Source organism: Balaenoptera physalus (assembly GCF_965194825.1).
Source record: "Balaenoptera physalus genome assembly, chromosome: 5".
In the NCBI taxonomy this organism is placed as follows: Eukaryota; Metazoa; Chordata; class Mammalia; order Artiodactyla; family Balaenopteridae; genus Balaenoptera; species Balaenoptera physalus.
The window spans coordinates 86,752,070-86,778,321 of NC_138884.1; the positions used below are offsets into that span (position 1 = coordinate 86,752,070).

At 40.9% G+C, this 26,252-nt stretch overlaps 1 protein-coding gene across 4 annotated transcripts in view; it reads right to left on the reverse strand.

The window, feature by feature from the left end:
- The window catches only part of FAM114A1 (family with sequence similarity 114 member A1), a 124,083-nt gene that overhangs the window by 34,452 nt on the left and 63,379 nt on the right, over nt 1-26,252 (reverse strand). For 3 of the 4 annotated variants that reach the window (XM_082464250.1, XM_082464249.1, XM_082464252.1), the window contains one exon: nt 21,685-25,748. The exons of the other annotated variant lie outside the window; for it this stretch is intronic. In XM_082464250.1, the coding sequence (XP_082320376.1) occupies nt 25,647-25,748 (102 nt within the window). In that variant the 3' untranslated portion in view covers nt 21,685-25,646. Of the gene's footprint in view, nt 1-21,684; nt 25,749-26,252 lie in introns of those variants that run through there. 4 annotated transcript variants of the gene reach the window in all.

The following is a 26,252-nucleotide window of genomic DNA, read 5'->3' on the forward strand; positions in this document are numbered from 1 at the left end:
TGGGAGAGGGATGGACTGAGAGTTTGGGGTTAGTAGATGCAAACTATTACATATAGAATGGATAAACAACAAGGTCCTACTGGATAGCACAGGGAACTATATTCAATATCCTGAGATAAACCATAATGGAAAAGAATATCAAAAAGAATGTATATGTATTACTGAATCACTAGGCGGTACAGCAGAAATTAACACAACATTGTAAACCAACTATACTTCAATTTAAAAAAAGAAAAGAAAACACCTTCTGAGAGTTAAGGTGGAACTTAATCTCCTGACGTCATTATATGGTTAAAATTGCTTATCTGAGTAGATTTTCAGAGTTTAACTGCAGGGTCAGATTTAACATTAAGCAACCTAACAGGAATGAATGTTTCAGCACACAGAGGTTTTTTTGGTACTCCAGTTTTTTTTTTTGTTAGATCACAAACTGAAATTCTAATTGTAAAATTTAGGGATTGAGGATTTGGCAAATGGAATTCTACTAGCCATACTTTTTCTTATTTGTATATCCCTGATTAATAGGTGAGTCAGGCTCAGGTCTGGGATACTTCAGCAGGAATTGAGGGATGTCACACTCTCTGAGGTATGGACCTTATACAGTTTCTGAGAAGTCAAATTATTGTTTCCTTGTATATCACCTATTATGATCTGACAAATGACTTGGAAATCAATGGGAACTTGGTTTACAAAAGGCATGAATTAAGCTTCAAGTTCTGTTACATTGTGGCAGCTTTTAGAAGCTAATTTCACTTATTTATTAAAATACTAGACTTTAACAGAAACTGTGAAGCACTGAGGGATGTAGTGTTATGGGCTCTCCGCCCACAGCAAGCTTACGATGTGGTGGAGGAGACAGGATATGAATGCCGCTAGTTATAATACTAGATGCAACGGTAAGATAAATGTCATTAGCAGGCTCCATGCTTCATGCTGAGAATTCACAGGTCAAAAGAACCATTGCCAGTGGGGGTAATCTGGTGGGCTTCTTGGGAAAGCCACTTTTGAGCAGGGTCTGGAAGATGGCTTTTCCTGTTCTCTCAGTAGAAGTCAAATCTCCCAAGTATACATGTTCGCAGCCCTCATAGCCCTTTTCATATCGGTCATTTACAATTATTTTTGTGGTTGTTAATTAATGTCTGTCTCCTTCTCTAGACTGGTTCTGCTCACCGTACTATCCCTGGCAGCTGGTAGAATGCTCAGCTCACAGTAGGCACTTAATAAATATTTGTTGGATGGAGAACTATTTCTTGAGTCTCCCTATGCATCAGGCACATTCCGTGTATACTCATTTCCTCCTCACAACTGCTCTCAAGACAGGTGTCATTACCCCCGAGGAAGCTGAGGCCAAGGGAAGCTCACCAGCTTGCCTGCCATCTCTGGACTAATATTTGGCTCCAGTCAAGGTGTGTAAAGCCGGCGCTGCTCCCAGGACTCGCACTGCGGGCTGGAGACAGGACAAAGGGTGCAGGATGCTTGGAGGGGGTGCCTGAGAGAAGGGCTCCCTCCAAGAGCACCAGCGGCCTCTCTTTTGGGAGTGCAAGGAGGCTGGGTGAACCTGCCTTCGGAGGAGGGCCTCTGATGGAACTGCCTCAGCATTGCTGGTCCTGCATGTCTCCCTCAGCCCCGCAGTTCTGCTCGCCTCCCTGCCCACCTGGCTCCAATAAAAACGACACTGTGTTCCTGGGTGCCTGGTGTGATGCCTGGCTTCCAGTCTACACAACTGAGCCTGACTTTTAGCCCATCCCGGTTTTCAACTGGTTCCACGTCTGACACTGACCCACCTCGCGCCCCCTCCCTATGACTTACAGCCTTGTCGTCGTGTGTCTGTGGCTCTCACCGCGGGCTCCCCTTCCCAGCTGTGAGCCACACTCACCTCCTTGACCTCTGCGTCCCGCTCAGTAGCTGGGAGCCCAGCACTCCATGCAGAGGGGTTCAGGTGTGCACTGGGGGGAGGGAACCCGGCACCAGGCGGGGAGGCTGCCAGGGTTGCTCAGTCACTGAGCCGACACGGTGGAATTGAAGTGGTAGAAAGAGGGAGAGACAGAGAGGGAGGATGTGAGGGGAGAATTGGAGGCACTTGGCAATGATGTGATGCAGGTGTGGGAATGAGGGTGGGGCAGGAGAAGGCGGAGAGAAGAGGCACGGAGGGCACCCCTCGGGATCTCTATGTGGGGAAAACAGCATCACCCGAATTTATAGCCGCTAGCTTGGGTTTCTAGAAGAATTTTCATTTCCCAGAGGATTCCCTTCAAACTTTACTTTCATCCTGGTTGTAACTTCTACTTCCCCCCTGCCCTCTGCATCCTTAGTCATCCTGGATGGAGCAGTCATTCTTCAGACCACCTTGCTCCTTCTGCCTCCTTTCTGACTGTGGCATCTGCCCTCTCCTTCCATCTGTAGAAATCCTCTCCACCCTTCAAAGGCAGAAAGGCTACCTTGCCCATGGAGCGGCCCCTGCTGACCGCAGCTGGAATAATGTCTCTTTTCTGTGCTTTCCCAGCATTTAGTCCTCTTGCAAAGTACTTCTCCATCCTGCCTCACACCACAACCATTGTACTCGTGTCTGTTTCCCCTCCAGATTGTGAGGAGACTGGGAACCACAGCTTCTCCAGCTTCTGAGTCCCCAGGGACAGGTACTAACTCCTCCCTACCCACTCCTCCCTCGCAATGCTCATCAATGGAGTTTGACAGGTGTTGGCTGTAAATTCAGCACAGTGGTTACCTCTAAGGTGATGGGGAAGGGGATGGGACTGGGCAGCTACATGCCAGGGACTTCTAACACAACTGTCATGTTCTGTTATAAACTTGGTGGTGGGTATATGGAGTCATTGTGTCATGATTCTATGTAGCTTACATATATTTTAAAATATACTTTTGTACCTACACGAAATTTAATAAAACCAAATTTTACAAAGGATAAATATTGTATAAATTGCATCTTCCTTTCTCCCTCTGTCAGAAGATAGCTCTGTCTGTCTCTCTCCCAACTATATTTCTTTCCCTTCATGTAAAACATGGTAGAATAAAGACTTGGAGTCAATTTTCTGACAGTTGATTCTCATGATCTGATTTTGTTTACTTCCTTCTCTGTCTATTTTTTATTTTATTTCTCTTTTCTGTCTGCATCTTTCTTAACCATCTCCAACTATTAGTGCTATGTCGATGGGTGGCAATCTTAGGATAATGAGTGGAAGGAAGTTCTTACATTTTTAAAATCCAAATAAGGATGTTATTGATTAACTGAGAGATATGACAACAAAAGATGCATTTAAAAATCCTCTATGAACTGGGAATCATGTACTTTAGTAAAGATAGGGTAGTCTAGAAGCTTCTATAATTTGAGGGACAAGATGAAGTGTGCATGCAAGGGCATGGAGCAAAACAGGACATTTTGGCAAAAAATAATACAAAATTCTTTGGATGAGTTATTTTTTCACCTGAGAGTTAAGGCTGTTTCCAGAGAGAAATATGGAGATAAATTTATTGCTTATTGAAAGAATATCATGTTGAGGGTTATAATTGAGGTACTTTCATCTGCAAATAATAGGAGGCCCAAATCAAAATGACATAAATTATAAGATTTATTGTCTTACCAAATAGAAATTCTGAATAGGGTGCTTCCCAAGTTGGTGAATTCAAGAACTCACATCATCGAGCACGCAGGTTCTTTCCTCCTTTTCCTCTCTGCCATCTTCAACTTGTTGGCTTTTGCCTTCAGGCTTCCCCTCTTATGGTTTCAAGAAGAGATTGTATTAAATGGTGGTGCCACAGCACCAGCCATCAGCACATTCTTACACCACAGTATCCTTTTTAAGAGTAAAAAAACTTTATAAGAAGACGCCTCCTGGAAAGATTTCTCCTCATGTCCGAGCATCTAGGGTTGGATCACAGACCCAACCTTAAACCCAACAATGACAGGACAGGGGGTTGGGACCATTATGACTAGTTTAGAAGAACTCAGATTTGCTTGGTTTTTAAAGAAGGGAGAGGAATTGACCATCAGAATGAAAACAGGGCTCTGTAAACATGGAAGAAGAGGAAATGACTATTGTGTGGCTCTGGGAATGTTCCTCCTCAATTCCAAGGAGATGTGCAGAGAGAAACTGATTGAAGACAAAACGCAGGCTTGTTTATTTTCCCCCCAGAACAATCTCTTGGGGGCATGCTAAGGCTGTTTGCCAAGCATATGTCATTGCCCAGCATTTCATGATGGGTGTCAACAGCGCTGTCCTGGGGCCATTATCTCCCTCCAAAGACACGTCTATTTTCAGATGGACTGTGAAAATAACCCAACTATTTCCACATAGAAGAGTGATATCAGTGTGTGATATTACAAAGGCAGGCACAACATTTGTAGTGAAGAGCTGCATGGTCGTCATTACCTTTCTTTCGTGGTCTTATACGACTTTCCTCTTAGGAATTATCTCTCGTCCATTGAATGATGTCTTGGCAAGACTGCAAATCATGGTTTCTTTCCCATCGGCCAAGGGGTGACATATGACCTGAGCTAGACCAATTTGACCCACTTTCTTAGGACTTTGATTTATAGCGACATGAGGATGGAAAAAAAGATTTGAGCTTCTTCATTCCAGCTGCTGAGTCATTCCTGCTTTTAGACACTCCAATATCCCCCTACCCCCACCAAACTGCCTTGGTCGTGAGCCTGATTCTCCAGTCTTCCCTTTGATTCTGTGAGCTACCAGTAACATCCTTGCAAAAAGATTCTTTCCTGCTTCAGTTTCAGATCTGGTTTCTGTTGCCTGCTATATACATCTAACATCTACTTTATTTCATAAAATCATAGGATGTCTGAGCTGTAAGAAATCTTATAGATCATTTGGTCAATGCCCTCATTTTACAGCTGAGGAAATTGAAGCTCCCAGAGGTTAAGGGTTTCACCCAAGGTTACATCAACAGAGCTTGTCTGTGACAGAACTGGGAATAAGCCAGGGTCTCCTTTGCCCAGGGTAGTGCAGTCAGTTTTTAATTTTAATTCCTTTTTAGTATAAACCACAGCCTGACTTTCTCCTCTCTCTCTCATGATTAATACAGAATAGTGACTTTAAAATCTTCATTTCCCCCCGCAAACTGACAACTTGCTTTGTGTAGTTAAAAAACTTGTTTCAGAGATAGTCCTTTCAGGTATATGGCATCTGGTAAAGACAGGCATCAGTTTATATCCTTATATGGAGCCTTAATTCTTTCCAGCTATCTATAAATGTTTATTTTTCTCTTGAAATTCATGTTTGGAAAGGAAGTGGTTTGCTCTAGGGAAACATATGGGCTAGGGTTCTGAAAGTGATTATCTACCATTTTTAACTCTAGCTTCTGGCTGTGTGCATTTGGGGAGAGCCTTCCTCAAGTCACACTAAAAGATACACATCTGCTCTATTTTTTCAGTTGCTTTAGGGCAGTCGTAGCTCATGCAACTACTGCCAAAATAGACGAATGTTAGGGTAGGAGTTGAGGAGGGGTTTAATGTAGTACTAATTATGTGCCTGTCTCTATTTTAAGCACAATACCTGAAGGTAAGTACTTTTATCAGGATCCCAACTTATAGGTGAAGAAATTAAGGCAAAGAGAGGTCAAGTAGTTGCTCAAGGACACACAGGTTTAAGTGGCAGATTTGAGATTTGAACCCAGGTGGTCCGGGTTCAAAGTCCATGTCCTTAACCCTCTTCCCTGTTACATCTTAATTATGGAATCTCTCTATGGAGGTAAAGGTAGATCCATTTTCTTAGGAAGAGATTGTCCAATACCTTTTCATAAACACTTCTAGCAGGGGGTTCTGTAGCATGAATCTCTTGTGTCCCAACAATGCTTGGAGGGTATACTTAAAAAGCACCACTCAACTGCAAGTACTCCTACACAACAAATGCTTTTCTTGCCTCTACCCATGCAACAAAGCACATCTAAAGAACTTAATTATTTGGTAGTTGTTAGAAAAATTGCACAGAAGGAAGCTTTTTGCTCTGGATGCTCATAAAATAGGATCAAAGGTAAATCATTTAATAGATTTTTAAAAGAGTTAAATTCTTCAAACCCATCTCAAGATCCCCTTTGGTGAATGATATTAATTACAGTGCAAAAATAGCCAAATATTGCTTAGAAAAAGCTGTGAACTAAGTACCTGGAAAGTCCCTTTCTGCTTATGGGTTCAAAACATTTTTCTACTTGAAATTTGTTACAGAAAAACAGGAAATCATCTCTATTCTCCATCCTATTTTGGCAAACGGACAATGTTTTATTTTTAAACAATTCATCAAAACAAAGTTCCACTATGTCAAAACAAATCAAGAGTGCTTAATGGGGGAGACCTTCAAGATGGCAGAAGAGTAAGACGTGGAGATCACCTTCCTCCCCACAAATACATCAGAAATACAGCTACATGTGTAACAACTCCTACAGAACACCTACCGAACGCTGGGGTAGGGCAAATGAAAAAAGGAAAAACAGAGACAAAAGAATAGGGACGGGACCTGCATCTCTGGGAGGGAGCTGTGAAGGAGGAAAGGTTTCCACACACTAGGAGCCCCTTCGCGGGCAGAGACTGGGGGTGGCAGAGGGGGGAAGCTTCGGAGCCACGGAGGAGAGCGCAGCAACAGGGGTGCAGAGGGCAAAGCAGAGAGATTACCGCACAGAGGATCGGTGCCAAGCAGCACTCACCAGCCTGAGAGGCTTGTCTGCTCACCCGCCGGGGCAGGGGGGGGCTGGGAGCTGAGGCTCAGGCTTCAGAGGTCGGATCCCAGGGAGAGGACTGGGGTTGGAGGCGTGAACACAGCCTGAAGGGGCTAGTGCGCCTCGGCTAGCCGGGAGGGAGTCCGGAAAAAGGTCTGGAGCTGCCAAAGAGGCAAGAGACTTTTTCTTGCCTCTTTGTTTCCTGGTGTGCGAGGAGAGGGGATTAAGAGCGCCGCCTAAACGAGCTCCAGAGACGGACGCGAGCCGCGGCTATCAGCGTGGACACCAGAGACGGGCATGAGACGCTAAGGCTGCTGCTGCCGCCACCAAGAAGCCTGTGTGCGAGCACGGGTCACTATCCACACCTCCCCTCCCGGGAGCCTGTGCAGCCCGCCACTGCCAGGGTCCCGTGATCCGGGGACAACTTCCCCGCGAGAACGCACAGCGCGCCTCAGGCTGCTGCAACATCACGCTGGCCTCTGCCGCCGCAGGCTCACCCCACATCCATACCCCTCCCTCCCCCCCGGCCTGAGTGAGCCAGAGCCCCCAACAGCCGCTCCTTTAACCCCGTCCTGTGTGAGCGAAGAAGAGACGCCCTCAGGCGACCTACACGCAGAGGCGGGGGCAATCCAAAGCTGAACCCCAGGAGCTGTGCGAACAAAGAACAGAAAGGGAAATCTCTCCCAGCAGCCTCAGGAGCAGCGGATTAAATCTCCACCATCAGCTTGATGTACCCTGCATCTGTGGAATACCTGAATAGACAACAAATCATCCCAAAATTGAGGTGGTGGACTTTGGGAGCAATGATATATATATTTTTCCTTTTTCTCTTTTTGTGAAGGTGTATGTGTATGTTTCTTTGTGTGATTTTGTCTGTATAGCTTTGCTTTTACCATTTGTGCTAGGGTTCTGTCTGTCCATTTTCTTTTTTTTTTTTTTAGTATAGTTGTTAGCACTTGTTATCATTGGTGGATTTGGTTTGGTTGCTCTCTTCTTTCTTTCTTTTTTATTTTTAATAATTTTTTACATTTTATTTTAATAACTTTATTTTATTTTATTTATTTATTTATTTATTTTTTTCTACCTTTTCTTCTGAGCCGTGTGGCTGACAGGGTCTTGGTACTCCAGCTGGGTGTGTCAGGCCTGAGCCTCTGAGGTGGGAGAGCCGAGTTCAGGACATTGGTCCACCAGAAACCTCCTGGCTCCACATAATATTAAATGGCGAAAGCTCTCCCAGAGATCTCCATCTCAACGTTAAGACCCAGCTCCATTCAACGGCCAGCAAGCTCCATTGCTGGACACCCTATACCAAACAACTAGCAAGACAGGAACACAACCCCACCCATTAGCACAGAGGCTGCCTAAAATCGTAATAAGTTCACAGACACCCCAAAACACACCACCAGACATGGTCCTGCCCACCAGAAAGACAAGATCCAGCCTCATCCACCAGAACACAGGCACTAGTCCCTTCCACCAGGAAGCCTACACAACCCACTGAACCAACCTCACCCACTGGGGGCAGACACCAAAAACAATGGGAACTATGAACCTGCAGTCTGCAAAAAGGAGACCCCAAACACAGTAAGTTAAGCAAAATTAGAAGACAGAGAAACACACAGCAGATGAAGGAGCGGGATAAAAATCCACCAGACCAAACAAATGAAGAGGAAATAGGCAGTCTACCTGAAAAAGAATTCAGAGTAATGTTAGTAAAGATGATCCAAAATCTTGGAAATAGAATAGAGAAAATACAAGAAACATTTAACAAGGACATAGAAGAACTAAAGAGCAAACAAACAATGATGAACAACACAATACATGAAATTAAAAATTCTCCAGAATGAATCAATAGCAGAATAACTGAGGCAGAAGAACGGATAAATGACCTGGAAGATAAAATAGTGGAAATAACTACTGCAGAGCAGAATAAAGAAAAAAGAATGAAAAGAATTGAGGACAGTCTCAGAGACCTCTGGGACAACATTAAACGCACCAACATTTGAATTATAGGGGTCCCAGAAGAGGAAGAGAAAAAGAAAGGGACTGAGAAAATATTTTAAGAGATTATGGTTGAAAACTTCCCAAATATGGGAAAGGAAATAGTTAATCAAGTCCAGGAACACAGAGAGTCCCATACAAGATAAATCCAAGGAGAAACATGCCAAGACACATATTAATCAAACTATCAAAAATTAAATACAAAGAAAAAATATTAAAAGCAGCAAGGGAAAAACAACAAATAACACACAAGGGAATCCCCATAGGGTTAACAGCTGATCTTTCAGCAGAAACTCTGCAAGCCAGAAGGGAGTGGCAGGACATATTTAAAGTGATGAAAGGGAAAAACCTACAACCAAGATTACTCTACCCAGCAAGGATCTCATTCAGATTCAATGGAGAAATTAAAACTTTACAAGCAAAAGCAAAGAGAATTCAGCACCACCAAACCAGCTTTACAGCAAATGCTAAAGGAACTTCTCTAGGCGAGAAACACAAGAGAAGAAAAGGACCTACAATAACAAACCCAAAACAATTAAGAAAATGATAATAGCAACATACATATCGATAATTGCCTTAAATGTAAGTGGATTAAATGCTCCACCCAAAAGACACAGACTCACTGAATGGATACAAAAACAAGACCCGTATATATGCTGTTTACAAGAGACCCACTTCAGACCTAGGGACACATACAGACTGAAAGTGAGGGGATGGAAAAAGATATTCCATACAAAGGGAAATCAAAAAAAGCTGGAGTAGTAATTCTCATATCAGACAAAATAGACTTTAAAATAAAGACTATTACAAGAGACAAAGAAGGACACTACATAATGATCAAGGGATCAATATAACAATTGTAAATATTTATGAACCCAACATAGGAGCATCTCAATACATAAGGCAAATACTAAGAGCCATAAAAGGGGAAATCGACAGTAACACAATCATAGTACGGGACTTTAACACCCCACTTTCACTGATGGACAGATCATCCAAAATGAAAATAAATAAGGAAACACAAGCTTTAAATGACACATTAAACAAGATCTACTTAATTGATATTTACAGGACATTCCATCCAAAAACAGCAGAATACACTTTCTTCTCAAGTGCTCATGGAACGCTCTCCAGGATAGATCATATCTTGGGTCACAAACCAAGTGTTGGTAAATTTAAGAAAATTGAAATCATATCAAGTATCTTTTCCGACCACAATGCTATGAGACTAGATATCAATTACGGGAAAAAATCTGTAAAAAATACAAACACATGGAGGCTAAACAATACACTACTTAATAACCAAGAGATCACTGAGGAAATCAAAAAATACCTAGAAACAAATGACAATGAAAATACGATGACCCAAAACCTATGGGATGCAGCAAAAGCAGTTCTAAGAAGGAAGTTTATAGCAATACAATCCTACCTCAAGAAACAAGAAACATCTCAAATAAACAACCTAACATTACACTTAAAGCAATTAGAGAAAGAACAACAACAACAACAAAAAACCCCCAAAGTTAGCAGAAGGAAAGAAATCATAAACATCAGATCAGAAATAAATGAAAAAGAAATGAAGGAAACAATAGCAAAGATCAGGAAAACTAAAAGCTGGTTCTTTGAGAAGATAAACAAAATTGATAAACCATTAGGCAGACTCATCAAGAATAAAAGGGAGAAGACTCAAATCAATAGAATTAGAAATGAAAAAGGAGAAGTAACAACTGACACTGCAGAAACACAAAGGATCATGAGAGACTACTACAAGCAACTATATGCCAATAAAATGGACAACCTGGAAGAAATGGACAAATTCTTAGAAAAGCACAACCTTCTGAGACTGAACCAGGAAGAAATAGAAAATATAAACAGACCAATCACAAGCACTGAATTTGAGACTGTGATTAAAAATTTTCCTACAAACAAAAGCCCAGACCAGATGGCTTCACAGGCGAATTCTATCAAACATTTAGAGAAGAGCTAACACCTATCCTTCTCAAACCTTCTGCTATCAAAAAATAGCAGAGGGAGGAATACTCCCAAACTCATTCTACGAGGCCACCATCACCCTGATACCAAAACCAGACAAGGATGTCACAAAGAAAGAAAACTACAGGCCAATATCACTGATGAACATAGATGCAAAAATCCTCAACAAAATACTAGCAAACAGAATCCAACAACACATTAAAAGGATCATACACCATGATCAAGCGGGGTTTATCCCAGGAATGCAAGGATTCTTCAATATATGCAAATCAATCAATGTGATACACCATATTAACAAACTGAAGGAGAAAAACCATATGATCATCTCAATAGATGCAGAAAAAGCTTTCGACAAAATTCAACACCATTTATGATAAAAACCCTCCAGAAAGTAGGTATAGAGGGAACTTACCTCAACATAATAAAGGCCATATATGACAAATCCACAGCCAACATCATTCTCAATGGTGAAAAAATGAAACCATTTCCACTAAGATCAGGAACAAGACAAGGTTGCCCACTGTCACCGCTATTATTCAACATAGGTTTGGGAGTTTTAGCCACAGCAATCAGAGAACAAAAATAAAAGGAATCCAAATCGGAAAAGAAGAAGTAAAGGTGTCACTGTTTGCAGATGACATGATACTATACATACAGAATCCTAAAGACACTACTAGAAAACTACTAGAGCTAATCAATGAATTTGGTAAAGTAGCAGGATACAAAATTAATGCACAGAAATGTCTTGCATTCCTATGCAATAATGATGGAAAATATGAAAGAGAAATTAAGGAAACACTCCCATTTACCATTGCAACAAAAAGAATAACATACCTTAGGAATAAACCAACCTAAGGAGACAAAAGACCTGTATGCAGAAAACTATAAGACACTGATGAAAGAAATTTAAAGCAATACAAACAGATGGAGAGATATACCATGTTCTTGGAGTGGAAGAACCAACATTGTGAAAATGACTATACTACCCAAAGCAATCTACAGATTCAATGCAATCCCTATCAAACTACCAATGGCATTTTTCACAGAGCTAGAACAAAAAATTTCACAATTTGTATAGAAACACAAAAGACCCCGAATAGCCAAAGCAATCTTGAGAAAGAAGAACAGAGCTGGAGCAATCAGGCTCCTGGACTTCAGACTATACCACCAAGCTACAGTAATCAAGATAGTGTGGTACTGGCACAAAAACAGAAATATAGATCAATGGAACAGGATAGAAAGCCCAGAGATAAACCCTCGCACATATGGTCACCTTATTTTTGATAAAGGAAGCAAGAATATACAATGGAGAAAAGACAGCCTCTTCGATAAGTGGTGCTGAGAAAACTGGACAGATACATGTAAAAGAATGAAATTAGAACACTCTCTAATGCTATACACAAAAATAAACTCAAAATGGATTAAAGTCCTAAATATAAGACCAGACAGTATAAAACTCTTGGAGGAAAACATAGGCAGACCACTCTATGATATAAATCACAGCAAGATCCTTTTTGACCCACCTTCTAGAGAAATGGAAATAAAAGCAAAAATAAACAAATGGGACCTAATGAAACTTAAAAGCTTTTGCACAGCAAAGGAAACCGTAAACAAGACGAAAAGACAACCCTCAGAATGGGAGAAAATATTTGCAAATGAAGCAACTGACAAAGGATTAATCTCCACAATTTACAAGCAGCTCATGCAGCTCAATATCAAAAAAAAAACCCAATCCAAAAATGGGCAGAAAACCTAAATAGACATTTCCCCAAAAAAGATATACAGATTGCCAAGAAACACACAAAAGAATGCTCAACATCACTAATCATTAGAGAAATGCAAATCAAAACTACAATGAGGTATCACCTCACACCAGTCAGAATGGCCATCATCAAAAAATCTACAAACAGTAAATGCTGGAGAGGGTGTGGAGAAAAGGGAACCCTCTTGCACTCTTGGTGGGAATGTAAGTTGATACAGCCACTATGGAGAACAGTATGCAGTTTCCTTACAAAACTAAAAATAGAACTACCATAGACCCAGCAATCCCACTACTGGGCATATACCCAGAGAAAACCATAATTCAAAAAGTGTCATATACCACAATGTTCATTGCAGCTCTATTTACAATAACCAGGACATGGAAGCAACCTAAGTGTCCATTGACAGATGAATGGATAATGAAGATGTGGCACATATATACAATGGAATATTACTCAGCCATAAAAGGAAACGAAATTGAGTTATTTGTAGTGAGGTGGATGGACCTAGAGTCTGTCCTACAGAGTGAAGTAAGTCAGAAAGAGAAAAACAAATACCGTATGCTAACACATATATATGGAATCTAAAAAACAAAAAAGAAAAAGGTTCTGAAGTACCTAGGGGCAGGACAGGAATAAAGATGTAGATGTAGAGAACGGACTTGAGGACATGGGGAGGGGGATGGGTAAGCTGGGATGAAGTGAGAGAGTGGTATGGACTTATATCTACTATGAAATGTAAAATAGATAGCTAGTGGGAAGCAGCCACATAGCACAGGGAGATCAGCTCAGTGCTTTGTGACCACCTAGAGGGGTGGGATAGGGAGGGTGGGAAGGAGACGCAAGAGGGAGGAGATATGTGGATATTTGTATATGTATAGCTGATTCACTTTGTTATAAAGCAGAAACTAACACAACATTTTAAGGCAATTATACTCCAATAAAGATGTTAAAAAAAAAAAAAAGAGTGCTTAATGATTACATCATAGTGAGATTTCTTTTTCTTACATTATTCTTTATTCAGAGTGAAAAATTCAATAGAAAAAAAGGTACTTTAAAAATTGTCTATTTTATTCCAGCTATCTAAATAACAGACTAATACTAGACGAAAAGTTTATTATTCAGTAGTAGTTGTTGCTTTTTTAGCAGAATAATTAGATCAATGTGAGCAAAAAGGATCTCTTTCAATGGCATGTTTTACTGACAGAAATGTCATCAGAGACAGAATTCACACAGGCTGTATTCCTGAGAAACTGCTGGTTTGCATGGGATGGGTAGGGGTGGAGGAGCAGTAGGGAGGAGAGAGGAAGAGGAGGTAGGAGGCTTCCTGCCTCCCTTGGGAACTGGTTTTATGAGCCCTGGGCATGTAGGCCTCCCCTCCCTGGCGACCCAGGTTGGCCTACCTGTGCCCCCAACAAGCTAGTGTCTGAGCGCCAGTAACGAATACTGGTATCTGATATAGAAGTTACCCAATAAGTGTTTGTGGACTTAATGAATGGAGTGCTATGGGAGCCCAGACAAGGGGAACCTAAATGAAGGAGGAAGAAGTGAAGGAAAACTTCCTGGAGGAGGGGACACAATCTGAGACTGAAAGGAGAAGTTGGCCAGGGTGTAAAGAACACATATGAAGACACTTGGGCAGTTGTGTACAGAAAAGGGGGGGCCTAAATTAAGATCTATGTGTCTAACACACACACACACACACGTGTGAGCTCCTGTCATGCGGGAGACAGAAGCATGCTCTCTTGGAAATAGTAATAACCATGCTATTCTCTTTCAAGGACATTGCAGTAATTAATGTGGGCGAGGGATGGGCTTTGTTAAAGTTGATAATGTCAGGGTTCTGCAGGGGAAAACTAACAATACTGTGATCTATTGTGATATTCTTCACACTCTATAATTTGAGCGTGTAACTGCTTAACCAATTAAAGATTAAGCAGGCAGGTCTTAAATGCTACTGCACAACTGAAAGAATGATTTATTACTCACAAGGTTATTGGAAGAGAGGGAAGCCAGATTGCATTCAGAGGAACACCACTGGAGGTGGCTGTTATTTGGGGCTCCAGATCTAGGCTTCCCTGTTCAACCTGGAGAGAAGCTGCACCTTCAGTCCCCCTTTTGGAGAGTTTCAATGCACAATAATAAACTGAAATGTTTGGGAATTCACTATAGTTTAAAAAAAAATAGGTTTATTAATGGTTAACACTCTTCTCAAGAAAATTCTTTTTTTTCCTTCCCAATTATCCCTGAGTACCAGTTTTTGAATCATTGCAGTAAGAGAAGATTGAGACACTGGAGGAAATTTCATCCCTCTTTTGGGGTTATGTTATAGCCAGATTTTTAAAAATCCAGTCTAAGATAAATTCCATTAAAGCACAATTTATGCTAATGATGTTATGCTGATTTTAGGAATGCCTTGGTCTATGATGTTAGCGATAATGTTGAATTCCTCAATTCATACGGGTCCCTGATGGGCTCCAATCAATGCATGGTAGCAGCTGCATAAGTTAAATTGCCACTACATAGAGCTGAGAGGGAGCATGGTGCAAGGGGCAACCCACAAGGATCTCTGTGGGCTTTACCCTTGAGTTGATGAGGAATTGATGAAGGTGCCAGAAAAGATAGGCAGGGACCAGACTACGAAGGGCTTTGGGTATTTTCCTGAATGCTGGGGTTCAGCCAACGAAGGTTTGCCCTCTTAGAGAGTCTATGCTGACACTACCATCGTGGGTGATTAGAGGGAGACTAAGACCTGCGCTGACACCAGCTTGGTATCACAGGAGAGGAAAAATGATTTTCCCCCTACCCTTCTGAGTTCTTAACTGAGACCCCTGTAATAAAAGGCAGATTGACAAGAGGAAAACAATCAGAAATTTACTAACATGTAACCTCATGTATACACGGGTGATACCCAGGGAAGAATGAGTAACTCAAAGAGGTGGCTTAGAATTCAGACTCAAATGCCATCTAAATAGGGAAAGGGGCAGGAGATGTCAGCCTCTTAGGGGAGAGTAAATGAGTTTTTGGAAACATGAATGGGTCCTTAGAAGAACAGGTGGGAGGTGTGATAGTTTGTGACAAAGTCTGTCTTGGGGTGGCATCATCTCATAGTCTCCTCTCCTGTATTGAGTCAATCTTCCCTGGTTGATGAAACTCCTAGTGTGGGAATCTATGACAACTGATTTCCTTTTGGAGGATCTATCTTCAGGTAGATAAGGGGAGTTCAAATGAAGCCTCTCCCTGTATTTGCTGTTTTTCAAGTGCCTACAACTCAAAGTAATCAACATACCAAAGCAGCATATTTGGGGATGGCATGTCCTGAACTCCTACAGTTATATACTGAAGTGGCATATGCTGCTACCCTTCAGTATCTAATACACCAGTTCACAGGAATGATGAGAAGAAAGGGAAACAAGACTGAAGCAATGGGATTGAGGAAGATATACAAAGAAGTAACTGATAGCATTTGGAAACTGATTGGGTGTTGAGGGTGAAGAAAAGCAAGAGCCTAGGGTGACAGCTAGGCTTCTGGTAGAAGTAACACTGTGCATCTAAGACAAGCAACTAAGACAGAGAATGTAGAAGGAGGGGAAAAGGTGATGAATTCAATTCAGACATGTTCAGATTAAATTTACTAGGACACCCAAATATTGATGTACAGGTGTCTGGTAGGAAGCTGACTCCATGGCTAGAATCCAGGAGTGATATCAGGGCTCCAGGTAGAAATTTGGGTGTCATTAACATATAGGTGGGTAGCTGTGGAAACCATGGATATACCTAGTGGATTTTTTTGCCCAAACAGATTTATATAATTTTGGATAAGAGAACTGCAAAGTCGGTTTCAGTCTGAATTTCAAATTGAACCCTATTTTAATTACTAGAGGGTACAACAGTTGCAATAAATGTTATGTACTGACTGGATGAATATATGGATGAATGGATAATTGAATGAATGAAGGGTAGAGCTGCATGAAAATCAATAGATGTTTTCCTCTTTTACTTTATCTCATGATTTGTTTCAGTTTTAGCTCTGGAAAGAAGAAAAATATGACTATCTCAAAGAAGCAAGCAGGCCACAATGGATGGGATGTTTGGACGCAATACACGGAAGCCTGTATTCCTGCTCTTAAAAGTCAATGAGCCTTTCATTTTTATGCCAATTAATTTCAGACCATTGATGTATATTATTCCCATTAGGTATTGATGCCCTAGCAGTGACTGATTGACTGCTGCCTTTGCAGCAAATCCAGATGGAGATGACCAGTCAAGTGACAGACTTGTTACTGTTCAGTAAGCAAACATGTTATTTTGCACACGACTTTCTTTGAGTAAATGTGAGTCTTCACTCTATATTCCTTGCCAGAGATCAACTGGTTTTAAAAGAAAGAGATGTGCGATACCAGGCATTGGATTGTGATAACCATATCTTATATAAATGGCCATACTATGGTCCCAGGGGGCTGCAGAATAGTCCAAGACTCCTAATAATCAATCACACTGCTGTCAAGGCAATAGACAGGGCAGGTTGGAAACAAGTCTTCCATTAACACTGGTGGATGACTTTCACCTTTCCATGGAAAGGTAGTTCTGACTCTTCATGAATCATTGAGAAAATACTTAAAATGCATGGTCATGGCCCCAAATGGTCAAAATGTTTTCACACCTCACTACAGGCACCAAATGGTTTGGGCAATGCCAAGAAAATCCATTTTATAGTTCAGGAAGGTCATTAGGACTCAAATTCATTATCTGCTGAGACTTTTCTTTGTTTTCCATTCATTACTCTCCTTTGAGCGAAATGGAGCTATAGGAACAGAGCACAGACCTCAGTTCACTCATCCCTGACACATTATTCATGTCCACAATTTCGCCATAAATTTGGAGAGGGAGAGACAGAAATTGCAAATGCAGGGATTTAAATCCCCTTGTGCTACATTTGTCAAGATGAGCAGATTGTAAACTGCCTCTTGCAAATATGATATGCATTTGGGCATCAAACTAATAATTGTGAACCACAGACTCATTCATTTATGTGGTGTTTCCCTCCAGACGTTTCTGAAATTGCTTTTGTAGTCATTACATAGACGTAGAATTGTTCAGGTTTAGTAGGAAGATTACAGAGACTATCCAGCTAAAGAAGCTGGCCTTTTCCAATGAGATAGAAATGACAAATTTTTCTGTTTACATTATCACAGTCTTTACAAACTATGCATTTGGAATACTTGGTTTTGGGCTCTTTTTGAGGAAAGGAAGGAGAGATTCGTATAGTCCTCAAAATTGTCTTAGAACTTTATAGGAACATTGATGACAAAGAAATCCAAATCATTTAGATGCTCTCACTCACACTTCTGGCCCTTCTGTTGAAAAATAACCTGTGTATTTTACACTTTAAGTCTCTGGCAGGGCCCTATCCTCTTGTCTCCCTCATCAGAAGCTATGTTCTTTTGCTTCTTGTTTTGATTTTAAATTTTTCGTTATATAAGTCATCCATTAATATATTTTCATTATAAAAATATTTAAATATTACGAACAACACTGGAGTTTCCTTTGATTATTATGTCAAATTCTGATGTTCTCCCCACCCTATTGCAACCTTTTCCACCCCTGATCACAAGCATCGTTAATAGTTTTGTGTGTATCTTTCCAGATCTTCTTCTAGGAATGTGTGTGTGTGTGTGTGTGTGTGTATTATATTTTTGTGTGTGCACATGTTATTTGAGATAAAATATACTAGAAGTACCATACTGTAGCTTTCTTTTTTCACTCAGTGATACATTTTGGAGCTCCATTAGTACAGAGATCTCTCCCACCTTGCTATGGACTGAATGTCTGTATCCTCCCCAAATTCATGTGTTGAAGCCTAATCCCCAATGTGATGGTATTTGGAGGCAGGGCCTTGAGGAAGTAATTAGGTCATAAGTGTGGACCCCTCATGAATGAGATTAGTGCGCTTATAAGAAGAGACATAAGAGAGCTTGCTTCCTCTCTCTCTTCGCTCTCTGCCATGTAAGAATGCAATGAGAAGACAGCCATCTGCAAACCAAGAAGTGGGCTCTCACCAGACACTGGATCTGCTAGCACCTAGATCTTAGACTTCCCAGCCTCCAGAACTGGAGAAATAAATGTTTATTGTTTAAGCCACCTAGTCTATGGTATATTTATTACAGCAGCTCAAACAGATCAGGACACATGCTTTCTATTCTTTTTAACTGCTGCATAATATTTCACAGTATTGGTATACCATAGTTACTTATTAAGGTGGTTCTAATTTCTCACTATAGTCTACCCCGGCCTGATGAATGAAGAGTCTTGAAAAATCCCTTACAGAGTGAATTCTTCTAAGTAAAAAATGTAAATTCCATTCACTTTAATGGAAAAAATGTTTATGTACTTCTAAGCCCCTAAATCATGCCCATTTACGTTACAACACCAAATACCATTAAAAGGGACACAAGGACTTCTATAGTTAACATTAACTCGATCAGATATTCTCCATCATTAATTACTCCATAATATGGCTGTTTCCATTCTCTTATTCACTGTTTACAGATTGCACCCTTAAGACTTTGATGTATTTGTTCATTCAACAAATCATTACTGAGCCCCTACTATGAGCCAAACACTGGTTTGCATGCAGGGAATATGTTAACAGACAAAAAAATCCCTGTCTTATGGAAATTACATCCCAATGCAAGAGATAAATAATAGACAAGTAAGATGTAAAGGATGGTAGATAGTGATATATCCTAAGGAGAAAAAAACAAAGCAGGGAAAGGGAATATTGGGAGGGTTGCAATTTGACCTGGAGATACCTCACCAAGAAGGTGTGCTTTTGAATAAAGACCTAAAAGAAGTGAGGGAGGGATGTGTGAAGCTGTCTGGAAGAAAATTATCCTATGTATCCCTGACTAAGATGTCCTCTAGGACCAAATAATTCTTTCTGACAGAAATGACCAGTCTTTTTGCCCTGCAGTCATCACTGGTTTCTCATCCTTTATCACATTTCCTAGCAGCGGATTTTTTCCCAAAGATAGTAGACAAGAGCTTTCTTGCAGAAGTGTTAAGAGGCAATCACAGTTTTCAGTGAGAAATGGACCACTCAGCATGAGATTTATAACATGAGGGAGAATGGGACACACAGGCTACCCACTTTCTCTGTGGTTATGGAATGTGGTTAGCCTTCTGACAGGGAGATTTGTGGAGCAATTTGTCTCTGCTTGAGGCCACAGGATAGAGAGAGGAGAGCCCGGATATTAGCTAGAAGAAAATAACTCAACCCAAGGGAAAATGAGCAACTTTTCCTTTTTATGACCAGGTATCTGCTTGTCTGTGGGCTCTGACTAGCATTTTATACGCTGCCTGGATATAAATCCTATCTCTTCCGATTATCAGTTGGATAACCTCAGGCAGATTATTTAATCTCTCTGTGCTTCGCTTTTCATCTGTAAAATGAGTATGATAATAATCGCTATCTCATAAGGTTGACATCGGGAATTAAATTGAGATCATGGAGATAAAGCATCTGGGACGTAGTAAGTACTTAGTGAATAAGTACATCATCACCATCACCGTCATCATCTCTATCACCACCACCAAAATCATCATCATTATCATCATCATCACAACTACCACCACCACCATCATCATCATCCCTATCACCACCACCACCATAATTTCTTGGGCTAAACAGGGAAAAGCACCAAGTTCAGGGACAAGCAGGCATTACTGAGTACATCCTTAAAACACTTATCTGTATCTCACAGCACCTGGTACTGAAGATTCAGCAGAGAGGCTGCCTAAAGTCAGTAATCTTCAAGGCAAGGGAAGCATAAAACAACCCCAAGCTTCAGGCAAATAGTAGACGGTTAAGGATTTTCAGGAAGGGTGTTGATATGAAAATGGGCTTCTTTGGCACCAGTGAAGGGGGAGGGGGAGGGGGAGGAAGAAATGAGCCATTTTAGGACAATCAAAGGCACCTGTGAGACAGGCTGCTGTGTTGAAGTTGACCAGGGAGCTGCTTGATGTAAATGTCTGTGAAGCAGTGAAGAGGCCTGCGGTGAGAACCATCCAGGGGCTCAATAACCTCGCATGGCTTCATTCTGTGTCTCTTCGGCCCCAGTGTGTTCTCAGTCGTGTGGAAACAACCAAAGCTGACGACCAAGTCTTTCAGCTACAAATCCACCTCACAGCATAAAGAGAACTAAACACATAAGTGTTCAGATGTCTCTAAAAATAACATGTTACTTTTCTCTTTTGTTGGGAAGTTCTACATAATAGTTTACAATGCTAGCTGGTCAGGACGAACTGACATGGATTTGAATCCTGGCTCTGTTTTACTAGTTGTGTAAGATTGGATGAGTTACATAATTCCTTGGGTCTAAATGTTGTCATTTAGGCAGTGGAAATTGTAATAATATCTACCCAATAGGGTACTTATGGAGATTAAATGGGATAATGCATATAAAACACTCAGCACAGTGCCCAGCAAACAGTAAATACATATAATGATCATTATAGAAATCTTTTGGCTGGATTGTTTTCTGGTGAGGTAAATGGGGAAAGGAGAGTATAAATGTAGAGAAAGAGAAAGGATAGAAGAGGAAAAAGAGAGGCAGGATGTGAAAAGCTGATCCTGGAAGAGAGGCACTTAATGACTGTCAAAAAAGTCCTGAGAGAAAAAAAGGATAAAGATGGCAGGGACTCAAGGCAGAGAATTAGCTTTGCTTTTTTGCCAAGGTTTCATCCATCTGGTCTTGGCTTCTATGCTTGCTTTTTCCTCCAAATGCAGCTCTAGAAACCTAGTGGTGAAACCCAGGGCAAGGAGACAGACCATTTCTGAATTACCCTAAACTTCTGTTCTCAGGGAAGGCATATATGAAATGCACATATTAGTCTTTTGCAGTATGGAATTTCTTTGAGACTAATAGAAGAGACAGGCCTGTCAAGTGAGTCAGCAGTGACCAAAGGCAGACATAATCCTTTTGCTTTTTGGCTGACAGCTCATGCAGAGAAAAATATTCTCTGATTCAGACAAAGGTAAATGTAGCTTCAATTCCAACACAAAATTCTTACCCTCCATAATCAGCTTCTATTCCCAGTCTATGTTGACAAGAGACACTAGAAATATCAGAAACACCATTGATTTCTTACTGTTGGGTTGTAATAAGTTAATCATTGCTAAAGGTAAAACGCCCAAACGATAGAATAACTCAGATTATTTTCAGGATCTAAGCATGCACACACACACAAAGAACTTAGATTTGTTTAATAGCAGATATTGTAGTGGAGCATCTATTTATAGGTAAATATACAGAAAATGAACACAAACCTGAATAAGTTATGAGATATCTAGAAAAATACAACAAACGGTTAACCCCATGATTTTTTTCTTTAATGTGAAGAATGGCTGGTCTGAATCCACTCCTATGGATTTCTGAATTCTAATCAACTACAAAATCAAGGCAAAATTGCAGTTCTGAACTGAATTTTCATTATGATCTCTTCTGATGTGCCTTTACAAACACAATAATTTAAGAAACCAAGTTGAGGCCTGGATCTGAATATCAGAATGTAGGGCACGCTTAAGAGGAAGACCAAAGGGTAATTTTTACATTACAAAATTTACCTTGACCTTGAAGAATAACTGCTTTTATAAAATTAAATACGGATTGAAGTCATGTGTTATGATCCACCCCATCTGTTCAGCATACATACATTTTTTTTTTTTTAGGAAAGAAGAGAAATATGCTTATTTCACATTTTTGCTGAATTACTTCGTAAGACGTTATATCCTGGACCTCTGAGATGGCTGTGACTGGAGTCTGCCTGCTTTTGTTTCTAGCTTAAGTGCAGCCTGGCTGGCCTGTGCAGAAGGTAACTTCCCAGATATGCAAGCACTTCGGGGCAGCTGACTTCTACAAAGCACTGGAGACACTCTCATTTCTCGGTTGGGACTTCTACCATGTAATTCGCACTTTCCTTTGCCTTCCCAAGGCTGGTGCTTCTTTGCCTTTGAGTTCTGCAGCTGAGGTCCATGGTTCCTTAGTGGGTGCAGCTGAAGCAGCTCATTCTTGGCACTGCCCCAGTGAGCCACACTGCTCATTTAACCATGGGCTTGATGTACAGCCCAGTGTGAGACCCAGAGAAAAGAGAGGCTTCTGTCCTCAGTGGGATAGAATATTTAAGCTTAGGCCTTTGCTTTAAGATTTGGGATTTTGCCCTTCAGAGCTGTATGTATCAATACCCCAAAGCAATTTTTCTTGGATGCATTTTGCTTTGAATTTGAAATATGCTTTTGATGCTTTTTATTTAATAAGGCACAGGCACAGGACTACATTCATTGTTTAGACTAGAACTTCTTTTGCACTTGATGTAAGGAAAAAATAAAAAAACTGGCATGCATGTTCAGGGTAATTGCATAGAGTGAAATGAACCCAATTTATGTAAAGGATTATTGAAGGAATACAAAACTTCCAAAGTAAGCCTGCTAAATCATTCATTCAGTAACGGATTGACATATGCCCAGATCTGGATCCTGTGCTTTGCTAGCTTTTAAAGCAAAGCAAAGAAGCAGTTATTTAAAAGTGATGGTGGGGGCTTCCCTGGTGGCACAGTGGTTAAGACTCCGCCTGCCAATGCAGGGGACACGGATTCGAGCCCTGGCCCGGGAGGATCCCACATGCCGCGGAGAAGCTAGGTCCGTGCACAACAACTACTGAGCCTGCGCTCTAGAACTCATGTGCCACAGCTGCTGAGCCTGTGTGCCACAACTACTGAAGCCCATGCGCCTGGAGCCCGTGCTCCGCAGGAAAAGAGGCCGTTGCAATGAGAAGCCCGGACACTGCAACGAAGACCCAACGCAGCCAAAAATTAAAAAAATAAAAATAAAAAAAATAAAAGTGATGGTGAAAAACAGTATTGAAAGAGAGCAATCCTGGAGAGTGGATATATTTTAAGTGATGATTCTCTCTTAAATAATGTAATTCACAGACCATGGAGCTAGGCCCCAGGAATCATCTCTCGGCCTACGTTTCCATTTGGCAACCCTCGACATTCTATCATTAAAAGATATATAAATGCAATGTAAATAATGTCAACCACTTTTAAACAAATAATTATCTCTCTTGTTCTTTTTCAGATTTCTATTTCATTTTATGATTAAAAATTTTGCTATGCACTAAATGGGTGCAGTTAGGCTTAAAGTCTAATTTTGGAAATCTAGCCCCTTTGAAACTATTGGTTTCTTTTACATTTCCAGTTAACGTCTATAAATCCATCTGATGCTAAAACATCTGATGTGAATAAATTGTAAATCTAAACCCTTTCTTCTGCTCTATAAACAAAAAGTCTAAAATTTATGACGAGGCAAATGGAACACTTTCATCAGTTAATTGTTCTCGTCAAAAAGCAAGTAGGGGGACTTCCCTACTTCCCTGGTGGCTCAGTGGTTAAGAATCCGCCTGCCAATGCAGGGGACACGGATTCGATCCCTGGTCTGGGAAGATCCCACATGCTGCAGAGCAACTAATCCCGTGTGCCACAACTACTGAAGCCCGCATACTCTAGGGCCCGCAAGCCACAACTACCGAGCCCGCGTGCCACAACTACTGAAGCCTGCGTGCCTAGAACCCATGCTCCGCAACACGAGAAGTCACCGCAATGAGAAGCCCGCGAACCATAATGAAGAGTAGCCCCCGCTCGCCACAACTAGAGAAAGCCTGCGCACAGCAACAAAGACCCAAAGCAGCCAAAAAAAAAAGCAAGTAGGAAAACCCAGCTTTAATTGATTCCTCAGAGAATTTTTTTTCCAGATTATAAATTCTTATATTTTCCATTTCGTTGTTTCAGGAGATACACAAATGAAATGCAGGATATTGGAAAATAAAATGCTAAGAAGTAGGATGATACGAAAATATCCCTACTTTGCCTGTATGGAACTCTATCAGGGGAATAAAACCAGAAGTGAATGAGGGATTTTTTCACCCTGGCAAAAGTATAGGCTTCATTTGGCCTGGAGAGAGCCACTGTGCAAGACACCTTGTGACAGTACCTGGAGGGATGTCAGTGGGGCTCCCAGATAGGAACATTGTACAGGACCTCCACCCAGAGTGACCATCTGGGGCTCGGGGGGGGGAAATGCCCATTGACAAGGCCTCTCCTGGCCGCAGGGTCTTCTGTGCAGGCTCCTGGATTGTGACCATTTAGTCATCCACACGTCAGCATTTTCTGTCTTTAGAAGCAATCATTACATTTACCATTGGCGAGTGTGATCTGTGTATTCATGGAACAGCTTGACTCAACTGTAGTAGATTTAAAAATGCAGTCCTGGGGGTCTACTCTGTTGTAATTCCCTTAATTTTCTATCTGAATACTTACAAGCTTTATGATTGTGCTATTATGTACTTATGGTCATAAGAATTCAATTTTAAACAAAATATTCTTTAGTATCCCTTTTCATACGTATTTTCATCCCATATGTAAAGTTTGGGATAAAAAAGTACAATCAGTTGAAGGGTAGAACATTAAAAAAACCACTAATTTACCTTGTTCTTCAAATTTTTTAAGGTTTAGAAAAGTTAATAGTATTTTAAAGCATTTTAAGAATTATTATAAATCCTCTCTCAGCATATCTGTCTCTACTGGGGTGAGATCATGTTCCTCTATTGTGAGCACACAGTAGGAGCTCAATAAATGCTTGTTTTGAGAATACATGACTATAAACAGATATTTATGTTCCTCTTTCACCATAATAGGTAATATCTATGAGTAGTGTTATCTCTGACAGTGGCATTAATATAACAAAACTAAGTTTAGGATAAGAATTGATTTTAAGTCATACTATAAGAATGGGAAATTTAAAAGTGGAAATTTAAAGTCTAGGGTCTGCCCATGAATTTCCAAATATAAGATGCTTGACCAGGAAAATAGAAATGAATATTTTGAGTGAACTCCAGATAAAGGAAATTATCAATACAAAGCCGTGTAAATTTAAATTAACATAAAGGAAACATAATTACTTGTAAAAACAACCGTATACATTAAGAGAAATGATACTGTCTTTGAACTTGCATTCTCAATCTGTCTGTGCAAAATTGCTTGTAGTGTCTCCAAACAGGCATCTGTGGTCAGATGCGTCGAAAACATTCCATGAAATGGTATATATCAGAGCAACAGGGCCTGCTGTTTCCTTTAACTAGATGGAGTCTGGCCAGCTCATGGCTGTGCTTTGGAACGACTGGTCTGGATGTGTGAAACCTGCAAGACAGGCAGCAGCAGCTGGAAGGCATCCTGTATGTATGTGGTGCTATTGCAGCCCTATGAAGGGAGAAAATGGTGGTTGGAGGGTTACTGTCAGAGTTACAGCTTGACAACTCCTCCCATTTGATAATGTTCCTTCTCCTCATACCCCACACTATTTTAGAATATTTTTCTTTTAATGTTGGTGCTTAAAGCAGATGTAAACACATTTCTTTGGATGTTTCTATTCTGCCTCTGACTGCCTGGGTTTCCTCTTAGCTGTGTCCTCCAGAACCTGCCTCTATGGTTCCTTGTCTCTTCTTGTCAACTCCATCCCCCTCTGTGGCTGTGTCTTAAACAAAAACATTTGTTGTCACCACATTGTTATTCTTGTACCTTGGTAGTTTCCCTTAACGATAAGACCCAATTCCTAAACGCATTGCTATAAATACATAGGTAGCCCTCCCTGACTTTTGTAATTTCCAAATTTTGCATTTGACAGGTACTTCAGACAGCAAGAAACTACTGTATATGCATTGCCCGTGTTCAAACTCAACTTGTCAACACCTTGTGGCTTCAGTG